Source organism: Schistocerca gregaria, chromosome 8 (assembly GCF_023897955.1).
Source record: "Schistocerca gregaria isolate iqSchGreg1 chromosome 8, iqSchGreg1.2, whole genome shotgun sequence".
Classification (NCBI taxonomy): domain Eukaryota; kingdom Metazoa; phylum Arthropoda; class Insecta; order Orthoptera; family Acrididae; genus Schistocerca; species Schistocerca gregaria.
In genome coordinates, this window is record NC_064927.1 from 209,602,564 (window position 1) to 209,628,465 (window position 25,902).

At 41.5% G+C, this 25,902-nt stretch overlaps 1 protein-coding gene across 5 annotated transcripts in view; it reads left to right on the forward strand.

Moving 5' to 3' along the window:
• LOC126284810 (ankyrin-1) overlaps window positions 1–25,902 on the forward strand; it is a 151,316-nt gene that overhangs the window by 48,945 nt on the left and 76,469 nt on the right. For all 5 annotated transcript variants that reach the window (XM_049984004.1, XM_049984006.1, XM_049984003.1 and 2 more), the window contains exons 4-5: window positions 4,398–4,590; window positions 8,513–8,733. In XM_049984004.1, coding sequence (XP_049839961.1) covers window positions 4,398–4,590; window positions 8,513–8,733 — 414 coding nt within the window. The remainder of the gene's footprint in view (window positions 1–4,397; window positions 4,591–8,512; window positions 8,734–25,902) is intronic.

The following is a 25,902-nucleotide window of genomic DNA, read 5'->3' on the forward strand; positions in this document are numbered from 1 at the left end:
TGAATCAGTAGTGTCTTTTCTTTCAGACATATCTGGATGAACAGACAGCGTGCACTCTTATTATTGATTTGCCTAGATGGGCAATAAATCCACAACTTTCAGCATGAATACACATTTTGTTCCACCTCCTGTGGGAATCTAAAAGTAGCGAGTATGGAGGACATTTAGGGGGCCTGTGGATAGGTGGCACTGTGTGGGAATGAGAGTCGGCCAGGGAGATCGCATTCACAATGAACACTGGTTACCGCAGCTGCCGAGCAAGCAGGAGATCCCAGATTCATATCCCAATCCGGCACACTGATTCCACACAAAGTCTCAATGCAGTTGATATCATTACTTCCTGCCCTTTCCTTTCTCCCCACTCTGCCTTCAGTTACATAAAAGATTTGTACAGTTCTAAGTCCTGGTTTGATTTACTCATACTATACTGTTTCTTATTTTTTCCTTATCACATGTTATATACACCTTAATCCAGAGTGTTTCATCATTTACATTAGCAAATAATAAGTAATAAATCCCTTTCCAATGATTTGTTGTTACTAATCAGCAACTAACAAAAATAAGTTGTTTGTTTCTTTCCTCTTTATTGCTTTATATTGACGAAACACACATGCATCCTGTCATAAGTGATGAGACAACTGACTGGTTTTAACAACTGATTGGCTAGTTATTGTTTCTCTTTTTTTATTTTTTCAGTCAGTTTTTTTTTCAGTTGTTGAATGAAACAGCGGGATGAAACTAGTCTCTGGACCATGTCAGCTGTATGAATGTTTTCCCTCACTCTCCAGTGTTGGGTGATGTAATGTTCCATATTTCTTAGTTCTGGTGGGTATACTTGAACCATGGCTAGGGTTGCCAAGTTTTTTTTTTAGAGACAGACAACATATGTTAAAGGAGAGGTGAAAAAGAAGCATATTGATAAAAATAAAGGGTTTTCGAAATGTACATGTTTATTTACTTAAATAGGAATTTTTTGTATTTATGGAGTTAGATACGTGTTTTTGGTTGATTCTAAAAGATTAATAACCAGTGCTACATTATAAATATATGTTTAAATAAATGAGAAATTAAGTTTTATTTAAATTTATTGAAGCTCTGTCTCTGTCTTCCTTCTGGTTTGCACCCATCATTGATAGTTCTGTTGTGGTAAATGATGTTAAGTGAAAGCATATGATACAATTTCTAAAACAGTGTGGTGTCTTAATCACTTGCTATTCAAGCACATGCTGTTATTTTTTGCAAACACGTATCTTGCAAGAAATATTTGTCATCATTTGGTAATTTTCTAGGAATTTCTGTAATTAATTTTAGTTTCATAATATGAATAATCCTTGCAGATACATTGTATCACACTGAATTTACCTTGAGGATTACTTTTTACCCAATCGTACGATTTCTTCCATTTCCGTGCCATTGAACCCTTTGGCCTTCTGATCCAGTCTCAAAATTCACTGTTAGGATAATTCCTACTTGTAAACATTGACACTCAATGAAAAAGCAAATATCAGAATGGCAATAACAGTGACGTCAGGTGATAACGAAGCATAGTGAACAATGATGATTTAACAGTGGCAAAATGATAGTTTCTACTCATAACCGAATGCGCCAGGTTGCATTGACTGTTTTCTTTCGGTTGCTTCTGCAGACCAGTTTCACTTGAAAGTAATGGATGAGTAATAACTGTTCAGATAAGTAAAGCTATAACTGACTAAATTGTCTGTTTTCATTCAGTGGCTTCCACAAGATGGTTTTGACTCAAAAGAGTGAATAAATAGCTCAACTGATAGTTAAAGCTACAACCGACTGAATTAAATCCATTCAGTTTCTCTCATTGACTAGTTTCACTCAAAAGAATGAACGAATAATCCAACTGATACATAAAACTACACCTGAATTGTTTTTCAACAATTGACTGAAATGATTGTTTTAATTTGATTGATGGGAACCATCATGCAAATGACTTACAGGTAATGTTATTTCATGTTCGTAAGCAAGGATTGGATGGCAATCAGTTATAGCATCAATGGGGAACAAAATCTATACATATTAGAAATTAAAGTCCCTGCCATGTCTTTCTGTGTGTATGTAAAGACCAATCTCAGGAAGTACCACAGGAACTTTGATTCTGTTTTCATCAATAGACAGTGTGATTCACAAGGAAGATTTGTGATATATAATTTATTACTCTTTTGCAGATAAACCATGTGGCTGTAGATAACTGATGCTACCTGTGTGAAGCCTGAGTGGGTTGCTAGTATATTAGAAAAATTTGCACTCATTTTGATCAAAGAACTGTAATACACTGTGCTACTAGTCAAGACTTTACATTGATAGACTTTTTAAAATAAGCTGTGGTTACTTTTAACACATACAGTTTCACTCATCCACTTAGGTTTTGGCTTAATTTTCAACTTTAATTCAACAAATTCTGTAGCTGCATGGTTCAAGTGCTGCTGCTGTTGGCAGTTACAGTTGATTCCCGGCAATAGTATCATTCCAGTTTTTATATCCATGCTTAATTGTTGGTGCCAGCAGTAGTTTTCTGTAGAATTACAAATATTGCAACATAACCATTATTGCAGAACTGGTTGACTGAGGTCCAGAGAGTACATAGTTGTAGAATGTTGTTATACACAATTGCTGAAGACAAGTTGGTTTGTTATCAAAGTATTGTGAGAAAATTAAGCCAATAGCCTATCTCGTTGTACGGAAACATCTGTTACATCAGGTCATGTAACAAATCAATATATCACGAAATGATGGAACACTGGGTTATACTATTTCTCTACAAATCAGTCTAAGATAATTGCAGTTGCTGAACTGTTTCTTTATAATGCAAATAAAAGAAACAAATAATGGAAACTCCAGGACAAAATGCACAATATTATGGAAAAGAAGTTGCTACTCACCTTATAGCAGAGACGCTGAGTTGTAGATAGGCATAACAAAAAGACTGTCAGAAATAAGCTTTTGGCCAGCAAGGCCTTCATCAGAAATAGACAACACACACACACACACACACACACACACACACGCGGCAACTGAAGCCATGAAGCCAAACTGCGAGCAGCAGCACCAACACATGATGAGAATGGCGACTGGGCGAGGGTAAGGTGGAGGCTGTGGCTGGGAGGGGGAGGGATAATAGGGTAGAGGTGGGGAGCAGTGAAGTGCTGCTGTGGAGCATGCAGAGACGACATGGAGAGAGGGTAAGGCAGCTATGTGTTGTCGGGGGAGGATAGATACCCCCTCCCCCTACCACTTCCCTAAACTCACGGCTGCACACAGCTGCCCTACCCTCTCTACTCCTTGTCCATGTGCACTCCCTTGCAGCACTTCACTGTCCCCCAACCTTACCCTACTATCCCTCCCCTCCTGCCCCAGCCCCCTCATTACCCCTACCCAGTCGCCACTCCCATCATGCACGCGTGCTGCTGCTGGCAGTGTGGCTTCAGTTGCCACAGACTGCAGTCATGTATGTGTGAGTTGCGTCTGTGTGATTTGTGTGTCTGTGTCTGTCATCTATTTTTGACTACGGCCTTGCTGGCCGAAAGCTTGTTTGTGACAGTTTTTCTGTTATGCCTGTCTGTGACTCAGCATCTCCACTATATGACGAGTAGCAACTTTCCTTTTCGTAAACAAAAAAATCATTTTCATATTCTTTTTAATTTTTAGTTATCTGGCTGTGTTATTATGAACTAAGCCTTTGTAGAGAAATTATAATGCTTTAACAATTATTTCATTGTTACAATAGGTTTTAAATAGTACTGAACAGCACTTTTACATCTGCGGTATATTTGCACAGAGACGCAAACTTTTGTTTCTTTGGATCTTCCTGATTTTTATGCTATAAATTTGGACCTGAGTAACTTTCACAGAAAAGTTTTTGAGAAAGTCTGCCGTAGTGTCTCCAATATCTTATATCTGCTGTGCATTGACAGAGCTATTCTTAGAATCAGTTGCAATGTGAATTGTGAAGGATTTGACACTGAAGTTACCAAAAGCACTCAAAGACGTAAAAAGATACTGTCTTGGATTAGAGGCACTTTTGGCTGCCGTATCCATGCATTTTTGATCATATGTAATGGGCCATTGAGAATATTTCTTTTTTTTTTTACGTCCATAATGAGCAATGTTCATTAATTATGTGCACATTCTGCTTGGTATATTCTTTTCATTTAAACAGTATTGTATACATGTTAGTTTGTCTTACAAATTTAATTCCCCCCCCCCCCCTTTTCAGTTTTCATTAATTGTATCATGGAAAGCTACAGATCTTAAAAGGCTGTAAACTCCTAATTAATGTGAACCTATAATATGTGCAAAAGTAAGGCATCTGTTTAAAGAATTTTTTCTTCTGTGAATACATTTTTATTCAAGAAAATCTATATTTATAGGTACGAGGAATGTGTTGAAATTCTTCTCAAGCATGGTGCTCGAATTGACGTGGAGGCACGTATGTGTTGGCCAGGACCTCACAATCAAAACTGTGAAGAACGCGGGAAATGTCGAGTGCCCAATGAAAGTGTTGCTGATAGATCAAGTGACAAACTGCAGAGTGCAGTTTTTTATGCTATAGATGGTGACCAAGTGAGTAAGATAAATGTCATCCATCTGTTTGTTTTGTTTTAAAAATATCGTATCAGTGCATAATTTCTTTTGAAATAATAGAAAATTCCATTGTGAAAGTACATCCTGCTAATTTAGTGTTAATTGTTATGGGACATTACATTCAGAATACATATTTTGTATGAAACTGATCTCACTCACTCAGAGCTTCAGTTAGAAATGCCATTTCACCTTCCAGATGAAACCCACAGACAGAGTAACCGTTGAACTTTTGCTTTAAACAGTTTTGACCTCAGCCCCAAAGTAATCCTGCTCCAATCCCTCAAAATCAGTCTCTACCAGCACTTTAGATATTCCTCATTTCAAGTGTAATTTTCATATTCTTTGTGAAATCTTTTCTGAGACCTGAAACTGTACTTTAACATAGTCCTGTGCTGTCTGTAATTTGAATACAGATCACTCTGTGATCATCCTCCCTGAGATAAGGGTTACATTACAGGAGTACTTTACCATGGGGGTTATATGTCAGATTAGATTAGATTAGATTAATACTTGTTCCATAGATCATGAATACGACACTTCGTAATGATGTGGAACGTGTCAGGTTAATGAAAGATGTCTGTACAAGATATTACATTACACAAAATATTGCATGAACTAATGCTTAAGTTAGTTTTTTTCCCTCCCTTAATTTATATCTAAAAATTCAGCCAATGAGTAGAAGGAGTTGTCATCTAGAAATTCTTTTAATTTATTTTTAAATGTTGGTTGACTATCTGTCAGGCTTTTGATGCTGTTTGGTAGGTGACCAAAGACTTTTGTGGCAGCATAATTTACCCCTTTCTGTGCCAAAGTCAGAAGTGTACATTAATTCTTTGACACTCCAATGTATAAAGAACCTCCTTCCATCATTCCATACTGGACTGTGAAAAACTATTACAATTACAGGACCTCACAAAGTTTCGCAACAGCCTCTTATAAAGCTCCTCTGATCCACACAGCTCTGTCTTCTACATATCACCTAAAGTATGCAAAGACAAATCACCCTGGCTGTTCCATTGTGGTAGACTTCAAAGGCCCAACCAGATACATTTCAATCCTGGCAAGGCAGCACTTGTAACGTACTACCCCAAATCCTCCCACACTACATATACTAATAACTCCTGGAGTGTTTCAGATCCACTCCCAACACCTTCCAGTCTGAAACCTACTTTGTCAAAGCTGACAAAATCCCAATATGTATGATCTTTTTTCCATTCAACACTGCCCCCCATACCAACCACATCCCTTAATCCTCACTCATTGCCACACTAAAAAACTTCATTCTTACTTACAATTTCTTCATCTTTGAGAGCCAAGGATATACAAATATGTCATGTGGATTGCTACACGGGAACAAGGAGGGTCCTTATCTTTTGGCAGCTTTTTCATGGGCCATGTTGAAATTATATTCCTATACTTCCCATAATTAATTAATTATATTTTTGTGGTTTGCACTCTTAATCAGCAGCCCAAGTCTTTTCTCCATCTTCAGTCCATCTAATCATACTCCAAATTCAAAACTACTTTTTTGGTTTCTGACCTTTATTTTTTGTAGCTCATTTCCAAACTTTGGTCCACATCTAACCAACCAAAAAGCAACATCATATACTATTCTTCAGCTGTCACCATTCCTCATAACTTATTAGCCTCTGGTAAACATATATGTTCCAAAACTAAATTCCTCAACACTTGTACCAAACTCCTCTCCCATGCTTTCCTCTTTTGCAAATTTTCCCACTGACCTTCTCTAAAAACCAGTTTTCAACACCAGTGTTCCTACCAACACAATCATTCCCACTGGATAATCTGACCCATGTACCTACGCACTACTGCCATAATGCCACCATTGATAAATTACATTAAAGTCAGGGCCACATGTGAGACAACTCATACTTTTTACCAGCTGCATATATTCTTTCCAAGGTCTTTTGTGTATGAGAGATAACATAAGTTATTTTTATTTGCAATTAATGTTTGGCTCTTTCTTAGGAACTGCAAAACTTGTTCCAGCCTTTGGTATGCATACACCTTGCCTGCATTAGTGTTTTTGTCCAGATGTTCTTTACTGTCACAGCAATGATCCACTTTGCCAGAATATATCCACTAGCATCAACATTCTCTCTCTCTCTCTCTCTCTCTCTCTCTCTCTCTCTCTCTCTCTCTCTCTCTCTGTGTGTGTGTGTGTGTGTGTGTGTGTGTGTGTGTGTGTGTGTGTGTGTGTGTGTGTGTATTCCCACACGAAACTTTTCATGGAAAGTTCACACTGTTGTTGCCAACTTATGCCCATAACTTTCTTCAGTGAGTTCCTCTATTATATTGCAGCTGTTAATGTGTCGCTGCAACTTTGAAATCAGGGATTTTGCCAACCTTTGCTGTGTAGTTCTTCTTGCCCGTATTCTGTTTGCCATTTGCTAAGGCAGGGGCAGGAAGTAGATGTGACAGGCACTCAAATGGACGAAATACATTGAAGCTCAAGATTTTGTAACTTAACAACTTTCTTCATCAGATGTGTAGGAAATAGCAAGAGATGACAGTTCCTTCCTGTTTACAGTTCCTTGCATGCAGCATTTTCTCACCTGATATTGGGTACTAGAGAACCTTTTTTTCTTTCCTTCATTTGTACATTTTGTATTCACCTTTCCCCACACCATATCTTTATTTTAAAGTTGTGAAACTGAGATATTTACAATCTGTTTCTCACATTTGTTAGCCTGTAAGCTCCAATATGTTTTCGCAGCTTGATAGTTAGAAAGTAGTTATTCCTTGTGTGTCGCATTCAGAGTTGAAATGGCATTGCTGTTTAGCATTGTTTTTAATCGTGGTTGTGTGCACTGTTTGTCATTTATCTTATGTATGTGCATTCTCTCCCCATTCAATTAAACTTTTTCTCATTTAGTTTCAATCTATATATCTTTCTTATACCATAGTTTTTATCTATAACAACAACAAAATCAATTATTGACAAAATTATTTAATTGGATAGATAAAAAAATCTACTCACCAATCAGCAGTAAAACACACACATAAAAGACAGTTGTAATTGGTAAGCTTTCGGAGCCAGTGGCAGCTCCTTCAGGCAGAAGGCCTGAAGGGGAAGGAAGAAGGGTGAAGGTAAAGGACTGGAGATATCTAGGGAAAGGTAGAGATTTCAGGAAAGTCCCCAGTTCTGGGTGACTTTTTGTGAAATCTCCCCCTTTTCCTAGATCTCTTCAGTCCTTTACCTCACCCCTCTTCCTTCCCCTCCAGCCCTTATGTCTGAAGAAGGAGCCACTGGCTCTGAAAGCTTGCCAATTACAACTGTCTTTTATGTGTGTGTTCTGCTACTGCTTGGTGAGTATCTAGTTTTTATCCACATGTTAATTTTTGAGCTACACTTCTAGGATGACCAGTGTCACACTGGTCAAGATATTAGACTTATATTTGGGTGGGGCAGGCTCAAAATCTTCTTTTGGCTGCCCTGATTAAGATTTTCTACAGTTCTGCAGCCTTATTGCAAAATGGCCCCAACCCAGAGGCTGCTGCCAATTTCATGACTTATCCAATCTGGGATAGTGCTTTCACTAATGACTTTGACATAAATAGTATGTGCACCCCAATCTTATTTCTCCCAGATTATCTATCTTTTGTATTTTTTTATACCATCCAGAGTGAGTAACTGAAACATTGTTTGTGGATGTTCACTTTATTATGTGAGAAATAACAGAGAGGTAATGCTCACTCACATTTAATATGTAAGTAAAGAGGTAACAGGCAGCTGAAAGGTAGATTGTAATGAGTATGAGTAAGTACATACTTCACAGAGTAGTCATTTGTGGAAAATTGCTTATAGTAAGATGTCCTGCATTCACTTGAATTAGCCTCTTGTTGATATACTTGCTGTAACTGTGGTATTATTTTTCAGGCAGACATCCTGGAATTGCTGACCCAACAGTGTGAGGATCACTGGTTGCCATGGCAACAGCGTCGCCCACTATTGCACATTGCTTGTGAACGTGGTGCCTGGAACTGTGTTAAGTATCTTGTGTCAGAACGCTCGGATGAAATTAATCAGTGCTATGATGAGTACTATCCTATACATCAAGCAGCACTGCATCACATAAAATTCCTCGAACTGCTCATAAAGTACGTACATATGCAGTATGCAATATTCTGTTAGAGAATATTTCCAAAAGAGACAGCATATTTTAAATTGGTGCCAAGGAGAGATATGACCTTTTGAGGATGTGTTAATGTATTCCAACTGATGAAATCACCTGTGCAGTGGGAGTAGCAATTGAAATAATATGTTAATGCCTGTAACTGTATGTGCCATAGAAGGACATTAAGTATTTACAGTATTTGAAACTGACTAAGGGGCTGGGCTAGGGAATGGAATGTCAGTAGCAGACTGATACAGTTGTATATGTAATATACATATACATAATATGGAATGTGACAACAATAGGTGCATAAGATGCTAAGTCACAAACACAAAATGACGCAAAACTTCTTGACAGATTAAAACTGTGTGCCGGATCGAGACTCGAACTTGGGACCTTTGCCTTTCACGGGCAAGTGCTCTACTATCTGAGCTACCGAAGCACGACTCACGCCCTGTCCTCACAGCTTTACTTCTAACAGTATCTTGTCTCCTATGTTCCAAACTTCACTTTGCAACATCCTTTCTTCCAGGAGTGCTACTTCTGCAAGGTTTGCAGGAGAACTTCTGTGAAGTTTGGAAGGAAGGAGACGAGATACTGTCAGAAGTAAAGCTGTGAGGACATGGCGTGAGTCATGCTTGGGTAGCTCAGATGATATAGCACTTGCTTGTGAAAGGCAAAGGTCCTGAGTTTGAATCTCAGTCCGGCACACAGTTTTAATCTGCCAGGAAGTTTCATATCAACGCACACTCCGCTGCAGAATGAAAATCTCATTCTGCTTACAAAATGATACATTTAGTTAGACGTCTTCTTTGTCCCACAACGTGTTTACACTTTTTATGCCATTATTGAGTGATTAGGTATATAAAATGCAAGCTATATTAGTCATGAAATGCAGACATAATGGTGTGAGCGTAACTTAACGGAAGGATAGGGTCCTAGAATAATGTGCTATATGTATGAAAATGGTGGTATATTCATGCGATGTTCCATTTGTTTCAGTTCGATTTGGCAAACAGGGGGTGCACTTAAGATAGGAATAATGTTGTGAAATGAAGAAGAGGTTTAAATGAAAACAGCCTAAACTCAGAAAATGTCACCTTCATTTAATAAATTTAAGGTGGTTGTGCTCACCATGACGAAGACAACGTAATATATTTGCAAACTTCCATTACTGTTTTTGCTGTGTAATGCTGACAACATGTATTGCTACAGGGAACAAAACTTGAGTTCATTATTATAAGTGAGAGAGCTATAGACAGTCTTTAGAATGGTGATACACATCTTCTGTATTTAAGAAGTGGTCCAGAACTTAATTCTCTGTCAAGAGGATTCCTTTCTGCCCTCTTTTAGGCTGTGAATGTGATAATTATGGAGTAGGGGTACAATGAATATTTGCCACAACAGCAGAAGCTTGGAGAGGGAGTTCAAGTTAGCTAAATGAAGCTATTGTAGAAGACTTCTGTCTAAAAGCAGCCTTCTCTTTTACCACGATCGTCTTCCTCACAAGCCATCAGGGGCTCAGCATTCATTTGGCGACCACAGGGTTCCTGAGCTGGGGACTATTAAGTGCTGCCAATCCCCCATCATCAGAAGCTATGGGCAAGCTTCAGCGACCACTGTATGCCATGGCAGGGAGCAGGGATCTTGGCTTGACCACCCGGATCATGAAGATGGAAACCCCCTCAATCTCAATGTGTGCTGCACATTGATTAGATTCATGGCTGTTAAAGTCTTTAGTGGGCAACTCTTGTGGAACTTTCTGCACCTCAGTTGAATAAGGCTCATTTTGGTAGCTGCTCGTGGGACCAGCCATTTGCTCCTCCTGGCAGAAAGTATGGACTGCTGGTGGCACAGGTACTCTGAAATCCATCAAGTGATTGCATAATGGAATGCTATTGGTTGAAACTGCTAGTTCCCAACAAGTCACCAGCTTCTGGAAAACAAAATGCCTTGTGGAATATGCCATAGAAACAGAGCTCCACGACGCCTTAAACTATAGCAAAAGTATTTTGGCCTGTAGAGATCCTGTCAACATTCCCAAGGATAAATTGAAGGATAGGTGGGATAAAGAAGGGATTGTTGATGTGATGATGTTGAAAAGGGTGGATGGGGACCTCGTAAAATCTGACTCTTTCATCCTTACCTCCCAGAGCATATCAAGGCAGGTTTCCTTCGACTAAGTATACAGCAGTATGTCCCCAACCCCGTGTACTGTTTTAAATGCCAGATCTTTGGGCATGTCACCTTAGGGTATAAGACTAAAACAGCTTGTGGCAAAAGTGGCAAGGCCACCCTTGACGGTGTTGGCTGCTTTTCACTTCCAAAGTGTGTCAATTGCTCTGAGGATCAGCTTGTCTAGAGTAGTGATTGCTCTGTCTTCCTTGAAGAATGGAAGATACAAGAGATTGAGACATCCCTTATGGAGAGGCCAAGATGATCTATAAGGCCTTGCAGCTTCCCACATTCACTACATCTTTTGCTTCAGCCCTTAAAAAGCCTATTTTGACAGCAAATGCTTCTACACAAATGGAGCATCAGCACTAGTACCTGCATTTGTCAGTGCACATGTCAAGCTGCAGTTGTTTCAGAGCCCATAGCCCTCCTGTGAACATCAGACAAAGGAACGGTTGCCATCATTGTGGACCTTCCAATATCTCCAAAGGCAGAGCCTCATAAAAAATATGGCACTGCCTCCTCCAAAGACCTCCCATTCTAAAAAAAAAAAAAAGCAAATGGGAAGCTTTCACCACAGATACTGTCAATATCATTCACCTTGATAACTTTGCTGCTTCTGATTCAGAGCCAGTGGAGTGTGAAGCCAGCCTGGGGCAGCTGTCTTGTTCCAAAACTGAAACTCCACTCATTACGGGCTCCCCACCCTGGTGAAAGTACAACAGTTGTGATAGATCGCTCCCATACTATAGTGGAACATGAATGGGTTCAGGACTCATGTGGAGGGACTGAAACTCCAGGTCCCTGTCCTTGTGTTTACAAGAAACATGTTTCAAAGCCACTGATGCCCCGTGTTGCTGAGCTGTGTCCTCCATCGAAAGAATGATCTGACTGGCGACAGAGCTAAGGGAGGTGTTGCTGTGTTTGTCAATATCACACACCACTCCCCTGCTCTCTCTTTCATTACTGACCTACAAACAGTAGCCACTGCAGTTCATTTGGGTCAGAAGACCACTGTCTGCTCAATGTATTTACCTCCACAGGGTACAGTAGACTCTGAGACTCTTGCAAACCTTATTGAACAACTCCTCCATCCATTTCTCCTACTGGGCTATTTCAGTGCCCATAATGTATTATGGGGTTGGTTGGTTGATTGATTTGGGGGAGGGGCCAAACAGTGAGGTTACTGGTCAAAGTATAATGAGGCTCGAACTATACTTGCCCCAGGGGTTGAGTCTCGGGAACTGTGCGACTTCAACACGGGCAATCCAACTCAGTTATTGACTGCTACTGGGTAATCCTCAGCCATTGACCTCTTTTTCTGATCTCCAGCCAGTCAGCACAGTGGGAAGCAACTGTTGACCTTCTTCCAGTGACCACTTCCCACTGTGGATCCACCTACTGGATGGAGGATTGGTTGAACAGAAGCTACTGAGATGGATGATCATTGTCGCTAACTGGGTACTGTTCAGCCAGCCAGTTGGCTGTCCTTGAATGCCACAACATCCAGGTATTGGTGGACTACATCACATGAGTGATCCATCATGCCACTGACGTAGCCATCCCGAAGCCTTCAGGCCATCTTATGAGGTGACCTGTACCTTGGTGGTCCCATGAGTGGCATCAATAATCCGGCACAGGTGTGCTGCTCTTTGATGGTTTAAATGTCGGCCAGCAGCAGAAAACCTCAGAGTTAAGGCTCAATACATCATTAAGGAGAGCAAGGAACACTCATGGCAAGTGTTCCTGGAGTCTATCAACCTCTCCACTTGTTTAACTTGAGTTTGAGAGCCGTCCAGAAGATTTACAATAAACACAGTTATTTACCAATAGCAGCATTGACGAAACAGAGGTGACTCCCAACAACACCCAGAGACATCCCTTAGACACTGGCTGAGTGTTTTGCAAAAGTTACCGCCAATGCAGGCCAGGATTCAGCATTTCGTTGCTATAGTGTGACCGTCAAGAGGGGCAAGTTGGATTTCAGTTCCCATGGTTCTGAAGCCTTCAACTCCCCTATCTTCACATACGAGCTGGAATTGGCACTGTCTGAGACTCATGACACTGGACCCGGTCATGGCCAAATCCGGCTGTACATGCTTAGACATTTGCCAGTGGTGTCAAAGGAAATCCTCCTTGAATGTTTTTATCTTATATGGCTGACAGGCAACTTCCCCAACTCATGGAGAGAGGCAATTCTGATACCTCTGCTCAAACCAGGAAAGGACCACATGTGTTCCATTAGTTGCAGGAGTATTGCCTTAATAATCTGTAGAGGAAAGATACTAGAGCAAAAGGTTAACCACCATCTGGTCTGGTTGTTGGAGACCAGGCAACTCCTTAGCCACTCTCAGGGTGGATTCTGGAGATTTCAGTCCACTGTCAACAACTTGTCCCTGATAGAGATAGCTATTGAGCAGCCTTTTCTACATAAACATAATTGTATAGCATATTCTTCAATATCACTAAGGCCTACGATACTACTTGGAGACACAGCTTGTGGCACAACTGCATTAGTGGGGCTTTCATGACCACCTCCCCATCTTTGTACGTTTTTTTCTGTCTCGGCGGTTTTTTAGGACCTGAGCTGATGAGAGACTGTCAAAGTGTTTTGAGCAGGACATTGGTGTCCCTCAGGGCAGTATTTTTAAGTGTTACCCTCTTTGCCACAGCCATGAACAGCATTACGTCTACAATAAGGAGTCCTGTACAGTCCCTCTAGGTACTGAACATCATAAAGCTCCTTAGCCACAGATCTCAGGGAGCAGACAGAGCATGTCTTCTCCAGTTTTCTACAGCTTTCTTGCATTCACGGCTGCACTGTGGATGCACGGTGTATGGATCAGTGAGGCTTTCTGAAGATCATTGGCACTATCTACCATGAAGGGATTTGGCTGACACTGGGTGCTTATAGGACCAGTCCCATATCCCGTCTGTCCTGAGGCTGGGGAACAACCACTCACCATCTTGTGGCAGTTCCTCATGGTACATCAGGCATTTAAGTTTCTCACAGCTCCGACTTCATCTGCATAACATACTATTGCTCATCCACCTCTGGAACACTTTTTCTCCAACCATCCATGAGCCACAATGCTGTTTAGGATCCAAGTGCGTTGTACACTGGAGTCACATGATATGGAGCAAATATGACCGCAAATCCCGGGTTTTACTGTCTGCCGCCCTGGTTACTGTGGAGGCTCAGGATAATTTTAGATTTGATGCAATACAGGAGAGATTGCACTCCTGCTTCTGTTTTTAATGAAATATTCTCTGGCATTTTATATGAGCACCACAACAATGTGGCCGTCTTTACGGATGAGTCTAAACAGGGGTTGGGTGCTGTATCATTTTCCCAGATAATTTCCCCAAGGTTGGACTGCTTCAAGAATTTGCTGCCTTTGATGCAGAATTGTATGCGATCTTGTGAACACTAGAGCAGATGAGTCATACTTCCAGTGCTAAATTTTTTGTCTGTTCCTTCCAATTCTTTGAGTGTCCTTCACTCTATGAGATGTTTGTACCCAGCATATAAAGTAGTCCAGAATATGCAGCATGTCCTCTTCCAGCTACAAAGACTGGGGAAGGAGGTGTCTTTCTGCTGGGTGCCAGGGTACATGGGTATTGTGGGGATAAGAGGGCAGATCTGGCAGCCAAGGAGGCATGTCGTGACCCTCAGTTATTTCAGTGTGCCATTCCCCTACATGCTATTGCCTTGCTGTTGATGTACAAAGTCGTGTGTTGATGGGAAGCCAATTGACTGGAAGTGATAGATAATAAGCTTTGTCTAGTAAAGCACAAAACAAAGTCACGGCATATGTGCTTCCATCATGTTGACAGGACAAGATCTTCACATAGGGCACAGCCCTACGACACTTTGCTTCCTGCTTTGGTGAAAGGACCCTCCAGTGTGTGGTTCTTGTGGTGTACAGATCACTGTACATCACACTTTTTGGAATGTGTTTTTATTTTCTGACAAGGCTCTTTGCTGCAGGATCTGCCCTCTATTTTAAGTTATGTACAAATGAATGTACTTCAAGTTTTAAAGTTTTGTAAATTGTCCAACATTTTTCCCAAGGTTTTTGAGGATATGGTTTTAATGTGTTCATGGGATGATTAGCTCACACAAGTTTTTTTTTTGTTAGTGGAAAGCCAGTGACTTTTCCTTCTGCTTTTCTTTTAGTTCCTTTGTCATTTTATTTGTGTTTTAATTTCATGCACAGCTACTTTTCCTCTTTCTAAGTTGCTTCAGTGCATATGAGATAGAGTGACTGTGTGGTCATTTTGAGTGCAAAAGTGTGCAACAATTTTAGAGATTATCTCCACATTTCAGATCATGATGCACTAATTTTAACTCTAAAATATTTTTGTGCTGCAACACATGTTAAATATAGTTATCAACTTTTTTAGGAAAGCTGATCCAGTTGCTGTAGAGACCTTTGTAAAACTTATCAAGGAACAAGAGTGGCAAGATGTTTATGGTGCTGATACAATAGATGATAAATATAATGCATTCCTCAAGACTTTTCTTGTGCTCTTTGAAAGTTGCTTTCTGTTAGAACGTTCAAAACAGGTTACTAGCACAAACAGGCAGCCTGGGTGGCTGACTAGAGGGATAAGAATATCTTGTAGAACAAAGTGGCAATTATATCAAAACATTAGAAACAGTCAAAGTCAAAATGCAGCAGCCCATTACAAACAGTATTGTAAGGTGCTTAAAACTGTTATTAGGAAGGCAAAAAGTATGTCATATGCAGATAGAATAGCTAAGTCTCAAGATAAAATTAAAACTATATGGTCAGTCATAAAGGAAGTGGGTGGTCTGCAGAGAGAGGTCGAGGATATAGAATCAGTGTGTAGTGGGAATGTCTGTGTTACTGATAAGTCGCATATATGTACAGTTTCTGAATATAGCAGGTGAACTAAATAGAAACCTAGTCCCAACGGGGAATCGTGTAGCGCTCTTAGAAAAAGGTGTTCCAAGACTGTTACCTGAAATGCTCCTTGATGATACTGACAAGAAGGAGATTGAGTTAATAATTAAATCACTAAATACCAAGAACTCTCATGGATATGACAGTGTATCTAGCAGAATACTGAAGTATTGTTCTATGTATGTTAGCCCAGTACCTAGCCATGTCTGTAACTTTTCCTTTAGGAGTGGTCGGTTTCCTGACCGATTAAAGTACTCAGTAGTGAAGCCACATTATAAAAAGGGACACAGGGATAATGTTGACAATTTTAGACATATTTCTATGCCATCGGTGTTTGCTAAAGTTATCGAGAAGGTTGTGTATACAAGGTTACGGGAGCATTTAATTTCACATAATTTGCTGTCAAATGTACAGTTTGGTTTTAGAAATGGTTTAACAACTGAAAATGCTATATTCTCTTTTCTCTGTGAGGTTTTGGGTGGATTAAATAAAAGGGTGTGATCGCTAGATGTTTTCTTTGATTTAATGAAGGCTTGTGACTGCGTTGACCACAAAATATTACTGCAGAAGTTGGACCATTATAGAGTAAGGGGAGTAGCTTACAATTGGTTCGCCTCTTACTTTAAGAACAGAAATCAGAAGGTAATCCTCCACAATATTGAGAGTGGTAGTGATGTTCAGTCCCAATGGGGCACTGTTAAGGGGGACGTTTCCCAAGAGTTGGTGCTGGGCCCATTGCTGTTTCTAATTTATATAAATGTTATGCCTTGTAATATTACAGGTGATTCAAAAATATTTCTGTTTGATGATGACACCACCTCCGTAGTGAAGGATCTTGTATGTAATATTGAAACAGTATCAAATAATGTAGTTCATGAAATAGGTTCGTTGGAAATGGAAAAAAGAACGCATTGACACCGGTGTGTCAGACCCACCATACTTGCTCCGGACACTGCGAGAGGGCTGTACAAGCAATGATCACACGCACGGCACAGCGGACACACCAGGAACCGCGGTGTTGGCCGTCGAATGGTGCTAGCTGCGCATCATTTGTGCATCGCCGTCGTCAGTGTCAGCCAGTTTGCCATGGCATATGGAGCTCCATCGCAGTCTTTAACACTGGTAGCATGCCGCGACAGCGTGGACGTGAACAGTATGTGCAGTTGACGGACTTTGAGCGAGGGCGTATAGTGGGCATGCGGGAGGCCGGGTGGACGTACTGCCGAATTGCTCAACACGTGGGGCGTGAGGTCTCCACAGTACATCGATGTTGTTGCCAGTGGTCGGCGGAAGGTGCACGTGCCCGTCGACCTGGGACCGGACCGCAGCGATGCACGGATGCACGCCAAGACCGTAGGATCCTACGCAATGCCGTAGTGGACCGCACCGCCACTTCCCAGCAAATTAGGGACACTGTTGCTCCTGGGGTATCGGCGAGGACCATTCGCAACCGTCTCCATGAAGCTGGGCTACGGTGCCGCACACCGTTAGGCCGTCTTCCGCTCACACCCCAACATCGTGCAGCCCGCCTCCAGTGGTGTCGTGACAGGCGTGAATGGAGGGACGAATGGAGACGTGTCGTCTTCAGCGATGAGAGTCGCTTCTGCCTTGGTGCCAATGATGGTCGTATGCGTGTTTGGCAACGTGCAGGTGAGTTCCACAATCAGGACTGCATACGACCGAGGCACACAGGGCCAACACCCGGCATCATGGTGTGGGGAGCGATCTCCTACACTGGCCGTACACCTCTGGTGATCATCGAGGGGACACTGAATAGTGCACGGTACATCCAAACCGTCATCGAACCCATCGTTCTACCATTCCTAGACCGGCAAGGGAACTTGCTGTTCCAACAGGACAATGCACGTCCGCATGTATCCCGTGCCACCCAACGTGCTCTAGAAGGTTTAAGTCAACTACCCTGGCCAGCAAGATCTCCGGATCTGTCCCCCATTGAGCATGTTTGGGACTGGATGAAGCGTCGTCTCACGCGGTCTGCACGTCCAGCACGAACGCTGGTCCAACTGAGGTGCCAGGTGGAAATGGCATGGCAAGCCGCTCCACAGGACTACATCCAGCATCTCTACGATCGTCTCCATGGGAGAATAGCAGCCTGCATTGCTGTGAAAGCTGGATATACACTGTACTAGTGCCGACATTGTGCATGCTCTGTTGCCTGTGTCTATGTGCCTGTGGTTCTGTCAGTGTCAATAAAGTTTCCCCTTCCTGGGACAATGAATTCACGGTGTTCTTATTTCAATTTCCAGGAGTGTAATTTGATGCTAAATCACAGTAAGACTCAGTTTTTACAGTTTCTAACACACAATTCAACAATAACCGATATTTTGATCAGACAGAATGGGCATATTATAAGTGAGACAGAACAGTTCAAGTTCCTAGGTGTTCGGATAGATAGTAAGCTGTTGTGGAAAGCCCATGTTCAGGATCTTGTTCAGAAACTAAATGCTGCTTTATTTACCATTAGAACAGTATCTGAAATAAGTGACAGTTCAACATGAAAAGTAGTCTACTTTGCATATTTCCATAGGCTTATGTCGAATGGTATTATTTTTTTGGGTAATTCTTCTGATTCAAAAAGGGTATTTTTGGCTCAAAAACGGACTGTTAGAACTATATGTGGCGTAAGTTCGAGAACCTCTTGTTGACTCCTATTCAGCAGTTTGGGAATTCTGACACTGCACTCACAGTATATATTTTCTTTAATGTCATTTGTTGTTAACAATATTAGCGTACTCCCAAGAGTAAGCATTTTTCACTCAGTTAATACTAGGGAGAAATCAAATCTGCATGTGGAATGCACTTCCTTGACTCTTGTGCAGAAAGGAGTGCAGTATTCTGCTGCATCCATTATCAACAAGCTACCACAAGAACTCAAAAATCTTAGCAGTAGCCCAAATACCTTTAAGTGTAAACTAAAGAGTTTCCTCATGGCTCACTTCTCCTATTCTGTCGAGGAGCTCCTGGAAGAGCTGAAAAATTACGCCAATTCGAGTGTTAATTCTCTTTATTTAAACTTATGACTTGTCTCCTGAATTTGTTTCTTATATTTCATTTTATCTGGTTCTACTATCGTGTTATAATTTCATGTATTGACTCGTTCCATGACCATGGAGACTTCTCCTGGATTTGGTCCCATGGAACAATAAATAAATAAATTTGTTTTAGTGACTGTAAGTGCACTGATAACCTTGCCATTGAGTGCTATTAAGATCCAAACACACACACTCATCCTCACAACACAGCAAAAAATCTGTTATGATGTAGAAATGAAATTTCAGTTGTGCAGCATCACCCATACAACCCCACTACTTTGGATGAATGTGTGCATGGACACTTGCAGGCTACTTTGAGAATCAGGTCAAAAAGTAGTCCATTCTTGTGTTGAGACAAAACCAAAAACATTTTTTTGTTTTGGAATAAAGAAATTGGTCTTATCATGTAGGGTTTCATGGCTGAGCTTTACATTCTTGGTGATTTTAGTTTTATAAACATTAGGCTATGGTTTAAGGCATGTATTGTGTCTAACATTTCATCTCCCATTGCTGGAGACATGTTCAGAGGCTATAAAGACTTCATTAGTTGCTGTTTGAACAGAAATAGTCTCAGCATGTTGAAAAGTCCATATAACAATTAAGCCTTTCAAAGTGTCTTCAGCTTCAGGAAGAGAAGCATTAGGCTCAGAAACGTGCCTTAGACCAGATCTGTTCAGAAGGTGGCTAGGTGAGCAAGAGCATTCATGCTCATTTTCTCTCTGGGAAGAGAGTGTTTGCGGTAAAATGGGGTGGTCAGACATCGTTATGCAGAACAAGGTAAGTGCAAACGATGCAGTGCCATCAGAGGAATGACTGTTGATAGGTACAGCATAACTGTAAATACAAGCTTATATGCTTACAGCGCAGTGCTTAAATCAGTGAAAAGTAGCATGATGGCCAGATTAGGAACTTCAGAGTGAAGGTAAGACACACCAACATCAATGTACAACATGTCAGTGTAAGATGTCTTTGTGTTCCTGGTACTTGCCTTGTCGGCGGTGCGGGTCTCCCGCATTATTCCCTACACTCCTCGGAGTATGGGACATCATCATCATCATCATCTGATGGTGTCTTGAGACACCTATTGTGCTTCAAAACTCTGAACACAATGAAAAAATTCATTTCAGAGTGACATTACAAAGGCTTCCATGCAAGAGATTACGGACATTTAGAAACCGAAAATCAGTTAGTGTATGTGCAAAAATCAAGGAAAGGACTGTTAATCATTGTGACTGAAATTATCCATTTGGTGGAGGCAGAGAAATAAGTGTCTGAATAATTTTCATATATATGTACATATGAGTATGTCTAGAGAGAGGCAAGTTAAGTGTTTATCCTTTTCTGTGTTTTCCACCTAATATATTTATAAAATTTTGTGCATATTTGTATGTTTAAGAGGGTTCATCTTGCATTTTTGTAAGTGTACATTTATTCAGTATGTAGTTCAATAGGTGATCATTTGTTTCGTTTTGAAAGCAACCATCTGTTAATCAGTAAGCCAGTCGGTCAGGCTCCAGCTCTCGGCTTTGATATGAGTGCGCCTGCAGAGTGGCAAGTTAAGTGTTCATCCTTTTCAGTGTTTTCCACATATAATGCGTCAGCATACTTTGCTGACACATCTGGTGGATAGCAAGTCTCATATCTAGGATTGTCTGATTTTATAATTCACTTCAGTTAGTCTTGCTAGGATGGAAAGGTTGTGTGCATGCTGTGTGTGGTCACGGGAGGAGCTGGCCAGAAATCACAAACAGCTGAATGTGTTGTTGGCTACAGTCAATCACCTTTAATATGCTACCTCGGGGTGCAGTTGTGGCAGAGAATCTGGCATTATGCATGGTATACCTCACATGTCACCTGTTTGCCCATGGGCTCTGCTTCTGAGGCACCTCCTAGTGCACCTTACACAGTGGATCCTCGGTGTCAGTAGAGTGAGTAGCAGATGATAATACATTCACATCGCTCAAGGCGGAGAGCCACTTGGCCTCGCCTATTCACCTTGTGAGTGGACAGGTGGCTGCTCCTTCAGCAAGGGCTGAGCAAGCACATGGGGGGGGGGGGGGGGGGGGTTGGTTTTACTGGTTATTGGGAGCTCCAATGTTGGGCACATTGTGTAACTCCTTAGGTCTTCGGGGCTGGAAAGAAAGCCAACGTGCACTCAGAATGTCTGCCGGGGGCTTCATCCGAGATGTGGAGGTGGCCTTGCTGGTGGCTATCAAGTGTGCAGGTCCAATTCTCTGCAAGTTGTGGCTCACTTTGGCACCAACGGTGCCTGTCGCATGGGTTCTGAGGTGATCCTCAGTATGTGCAGGTGGCTGGAAGAGGTAAGGAAGACTGCTAGCCTCATAGGGTTCAAGCAGAGCTCGCAATTTGTAGCATCGTTCCCAAAGTTGATTAGGGTCCTTTGGTTTGGAGCTATGTGGAGGGTCTCAAGCAAGAACTTTGTTGACTCTGTGACAGTCTTGGCTGCAGATTTCTTGGGCTGTGTTATTGTGTAAGAATTTGTTGGGCCCCCTTGTAGGTCAGGGGTGTACGAGGGTCAGTCAAAAAGTAATGCCTCCTATTTTTTTTTCTACGGTTAATTGTCAGGAAATTTAAATGCAATTACATAGGTTGAAAACCACAACATTGAGGATCATTTTGTCATTTTTCAATGTAATCTCCGCCCATCTCTACAGTTTTGGTCCATCTTTGAACAAGGGCATGTATCCCAGCACGGTAAAAATCACAGCTCTGCTTCCTAAGCCATTGACGCACGGATGTTTTGACGGCCTCCTCATCTTCAAAATGAATCCCACGATGAGCTTCTTTTAGTGGCCCGAACAGATGGAAGTCTGATGGTGCCAGGTCAGGGCTGTATGGGGGATGAGGCAAAACTTCCCATCCAATTTTGACAATCTCGTCAGAGGTGTGACGACTGGTGTGTGGTCTTGCATTGTCATGCAAAAGAAGAACATCTGCCATTAATTTTGTTGGGCGAACTCGCTGAAGACGTGCTTTAAGTTTTTTGAGGGTTGTGACGTATTGAACAGAATTTATTGTGCATCCCTGCTCCAAAAAATCAACCAGAATCACACCCTCTGTATCCCAGAAAACTGTTGCCATAACTTTCCCTGCCGATCGCACAGTTTTGAATTTTTTCTTCCTCGGCGAGCTTATGTGACGCCACTCCAATGACTGCCTCTTTGATTCGGGTTCAAAAAAATGCACCCATGTTTCGTCCCCGGCCACAATTTTTTTCAGAAACTCATCTCCCTCCAAACGGAAGCGCTGCAAGTGTTGGGAGGCTATTGTTTTCCTTGCCTCTTTATTCTGATCGGTTAACATTCTTGGAACCCACCGTGCACAAACTTTTGAGTACCCCAATTGTTTAATAATCGTGATCACACTGCCTTTACTAAGAGAAATAATGCGACACACTTCATCTGCAGTCACCCGACGGTCACCACGAATGATGTCATCAACTTGCTGAATGTTGTGTGGAGTCACTGCACTCACCGGCCTGCCGCTCCGCTTTTCGTCAGTCAACGGTGTTTGCCCTTCAGCTTCCTTACGACGACGAACCCATCGTCTAACAGTGCTGACATCCACTGTCACAACACCATACACCTTCTTCAGTCTTTCATGAATGCGTATGGGCGTTTCACCTTCTGCATTCAAGAATTCAATCACACAACGCTGTCTCAAACGAACATCGATGTCGGCCATCTTACAAACTTCTGCTGTGCTGCCACCTGTTGACACAGAAAGTTACTACTGCAGTGGATTGCAGAAGAAGGTTTGAGGAATGGCGCCAAATTCAAATTTTTCACTTAACTTAATTTTTTTAAGTAGAAAAAAAATGGGAGGCATTACTTTTTGACCGACCCTCACACTATAAAAAGGAAGCAGGTAATTGGGTAGCGGAGTACTTGCTGGGTGTTCGTGAGGGTTTTTTAATCTAGGCGATAGTTTGAGGTGACTGAAGAGTGCTAGCCAGTTTATTCACAGGAAGGGAAGTCAAACAGTATTCAGAATAAAGACACTTCAACTGTCACAATTTTATTTGTAAATTGTCAATGTATTCATAATAAAGTTCCTGAATTTACTGCCTTCCAGGAAAGTTCTCTCGCTCAGATCATCCTTGGGACAGATAACTGGCAGAAACCCAGAGTAGAAAACTTTGAGATATTTAGGAACATATATCTGGAAGAAGGGGTAAGAAGTCATTGGAGTGTTCATTGCAGTTGACAAAAACATAGTCTCTATTAAGGTTAAGGTTAGAGTGACAATGAAGTTACATGGTTGCACGTAAAAGGTGTAGATGAAACTAAGTTAATTGCTGGATGTTTTTACTGATCACCCGACTCTGCTGTGACAGTTCTAGAATCATTCAAAGAAAGTCTACAGTCAGTAGTGTGTAAATACCCAGATCATGCAATAGTAGTTGGAGGCAACATCAACCTGCTGAGTGTAGTCTGAGATGTCTATGGATTCGTAAGTGTGGGGGGAGGCGGGGGGGGGGGGGGGTGTACAGATACAGTCATGTGAAATACTTTTGAACACTTTCCTGAAAATTGTTCAAAAAATAGTTCACACAGGAGAACCATACAAACATACCATCATTTGACCATTGGACAAACTCCTGTATGGGCAATATAGAAATAAGCGCACATGGTGTAGAGAAACAACTGAAAGATTTGAAAATAAATAAATCACCAGGTCTGGATGGAATCCTAGTTCGTTTTACCAAGAGTAATTCGTGGCATTGGCACCTTAGGTAGCTTGCATTTATCATGAGTCTCTCGCTCAGCGCAAAGTCCCAAGTGACTGGAAAAAAGCACAGGTGACTCCAGTGTGTAAGAAAGGTAAAACAATGGACCTACAAAATTACAGACCAATATTCCTAACTTCTGTTTGTTGCAGAACCCTTGAACATATTTTCAGTTCGAATATAATAAACTTTGTTGAGACTAAGAAGCTTATGTCCGTGAATCAGCATGGTTTTAGGAAGCATCTCTCGTGCGGGACTCAGCTTGCCCTTTTTTCACATGATATACTCAGAACTATGAATGAAGGGCAACAGGCAGATTCAATATTTCTATATTTCTGGAAAACATTTGACACAGTTCCCCACTGCAGGTTGTTAATGAATATATGGAATAAGTTTAAAGATATGCGAGTGGCTCAAAGACTTCTTAAATAGTAAAACCCAGTATGTTGTCCTCGATGGCAAGTGTTCGTGAGAGATAAGGGTATCATCAGGAGTGCCCCAGGGAAGCATGATAGGACCACTGTTGTTCTCTATATAGACAGGGTGGGCAGCAATCTGCCGTTGTTTGCTGCTGATGATGTGGTGTACGGTAAGGTGTTGAGTGACAATAGGACGATACAAGATGACTTAGACACAATTTCCAGTTGATATAATGAATGGCAGCTAGTCCTAAATCTAGAAAAATGTAAGTTAATGTGGATGAGTGGGGAAGAATAAACCTGTAATGTTTGGATGCACTATTACTACTAGTGTCCTACTTACAGTCCAAGTCATTTAAATATCTGGGCCTAACATTGAAAAGCGATACGAGGAACAACTAGCATGTGAGAACTATGGTAGGGAAGGCAAATGGTCAACATCGGTTTATTGGGAGAATTTTAGGAAAGAGTGATTCACCTATAAATGAGACCTCATATAGGACGCTGGTGTGAGCTATTCTTGAGTTCGGATAGAGTGTTTGGGATACTACCAGGTCAGATTGAAGAAAGACATTGTATCAATTCAGAGACGGGCTGCTAGATTTGTTACAAGTAGGTTCGAACAAAATGTAAGTGTTACAGAGGTGCTTCAGGGACTCAAATGGGAATTCTTGGAGGGAAGGTGACGTTCTTTTTGCGAAACACTATTGAGAAAATTTAGAGAACCAGCATTTGAAGCTGAGTGCCAAACAATTCTACTGCCGCCAACATACATCATGCATAAGGACCATGAAGATAAAGTACAAGAAATTAGGGCTCACATGGAGGAATACACACAATCAGTTTTTCTTTGCTGTATTTATTATTGGAACCAGAGATGAAATGACAAGTAGTTGTACAGGATACTGACAGAGAGAGAGAGAGAGAGAGAGAGAGAGAGAGAGAGAGAGAGAGAGAGACTGACTCAACAAACAGGTCTGCAATTTGAGTGTGTTATCATATAGCTTTACAGATTGGCAAAGCATTCTGCAGTTTCACTGAAGGAGAGTTTATAAAGGCATATTTATTGCTTGCATCTGAACATATAGTGTTTTCTATTACTGGCATACAGTCATTCTATGAGTCCAGGATCATTGTCACTAGTTCCCTAGTCAATATAATTGTCCATCTTCATTACTATTTAGACAATGGAAACTTTTGGTTGGATTATCAACAACAGGCAAAAGGTAGATTACTATTCGCCATAAAGATGACCCATCGCATTGCAGACAGGCACATCGAAAACACTGTTACACATTATAGCTTTCAGCCAAAGCCTTCTTAGCAACATGGTTGCCTTCGCAGTTGGTCCAGCCTTAGCCTTTGATTTGGTAAGATAAGCCTGTGATAGTACTGGAATAACAACTGCAGGGTGTGGGTGGTGTGGGTAGGTGTTGCACCTAGATCTTCCAGAAGGATATGATCCCTGTGGCAAGTGGTTGGAATTGGGAGTGGCATAGGAATGGACTAGGACATTGCGAAGGTTGTGTGGGCAATGGAACACCACATTGGGAGGATCTTGGATAGGGTGTCCCTCATTTCAGGCATGGAGATAGATGAGGAAATGGCATGGGAAATCTCTGTGCTGATTAGGTCCTGGGGTTATAGTGCCTGTCTGTGAGAACCTCTTTGATACTTTCAGCATACTGAGAAAGGGAGTTCTTGTCTCTCTTTCCCAAACAGCCTTGCCACTCGGGGGCAGGATATCTGCAACTCGGGGATGGTGTACCTGCAATGACAAGAACTCTCTTTCCCAGTATGCTGAAGGTTTCACCAAAGCCTTCA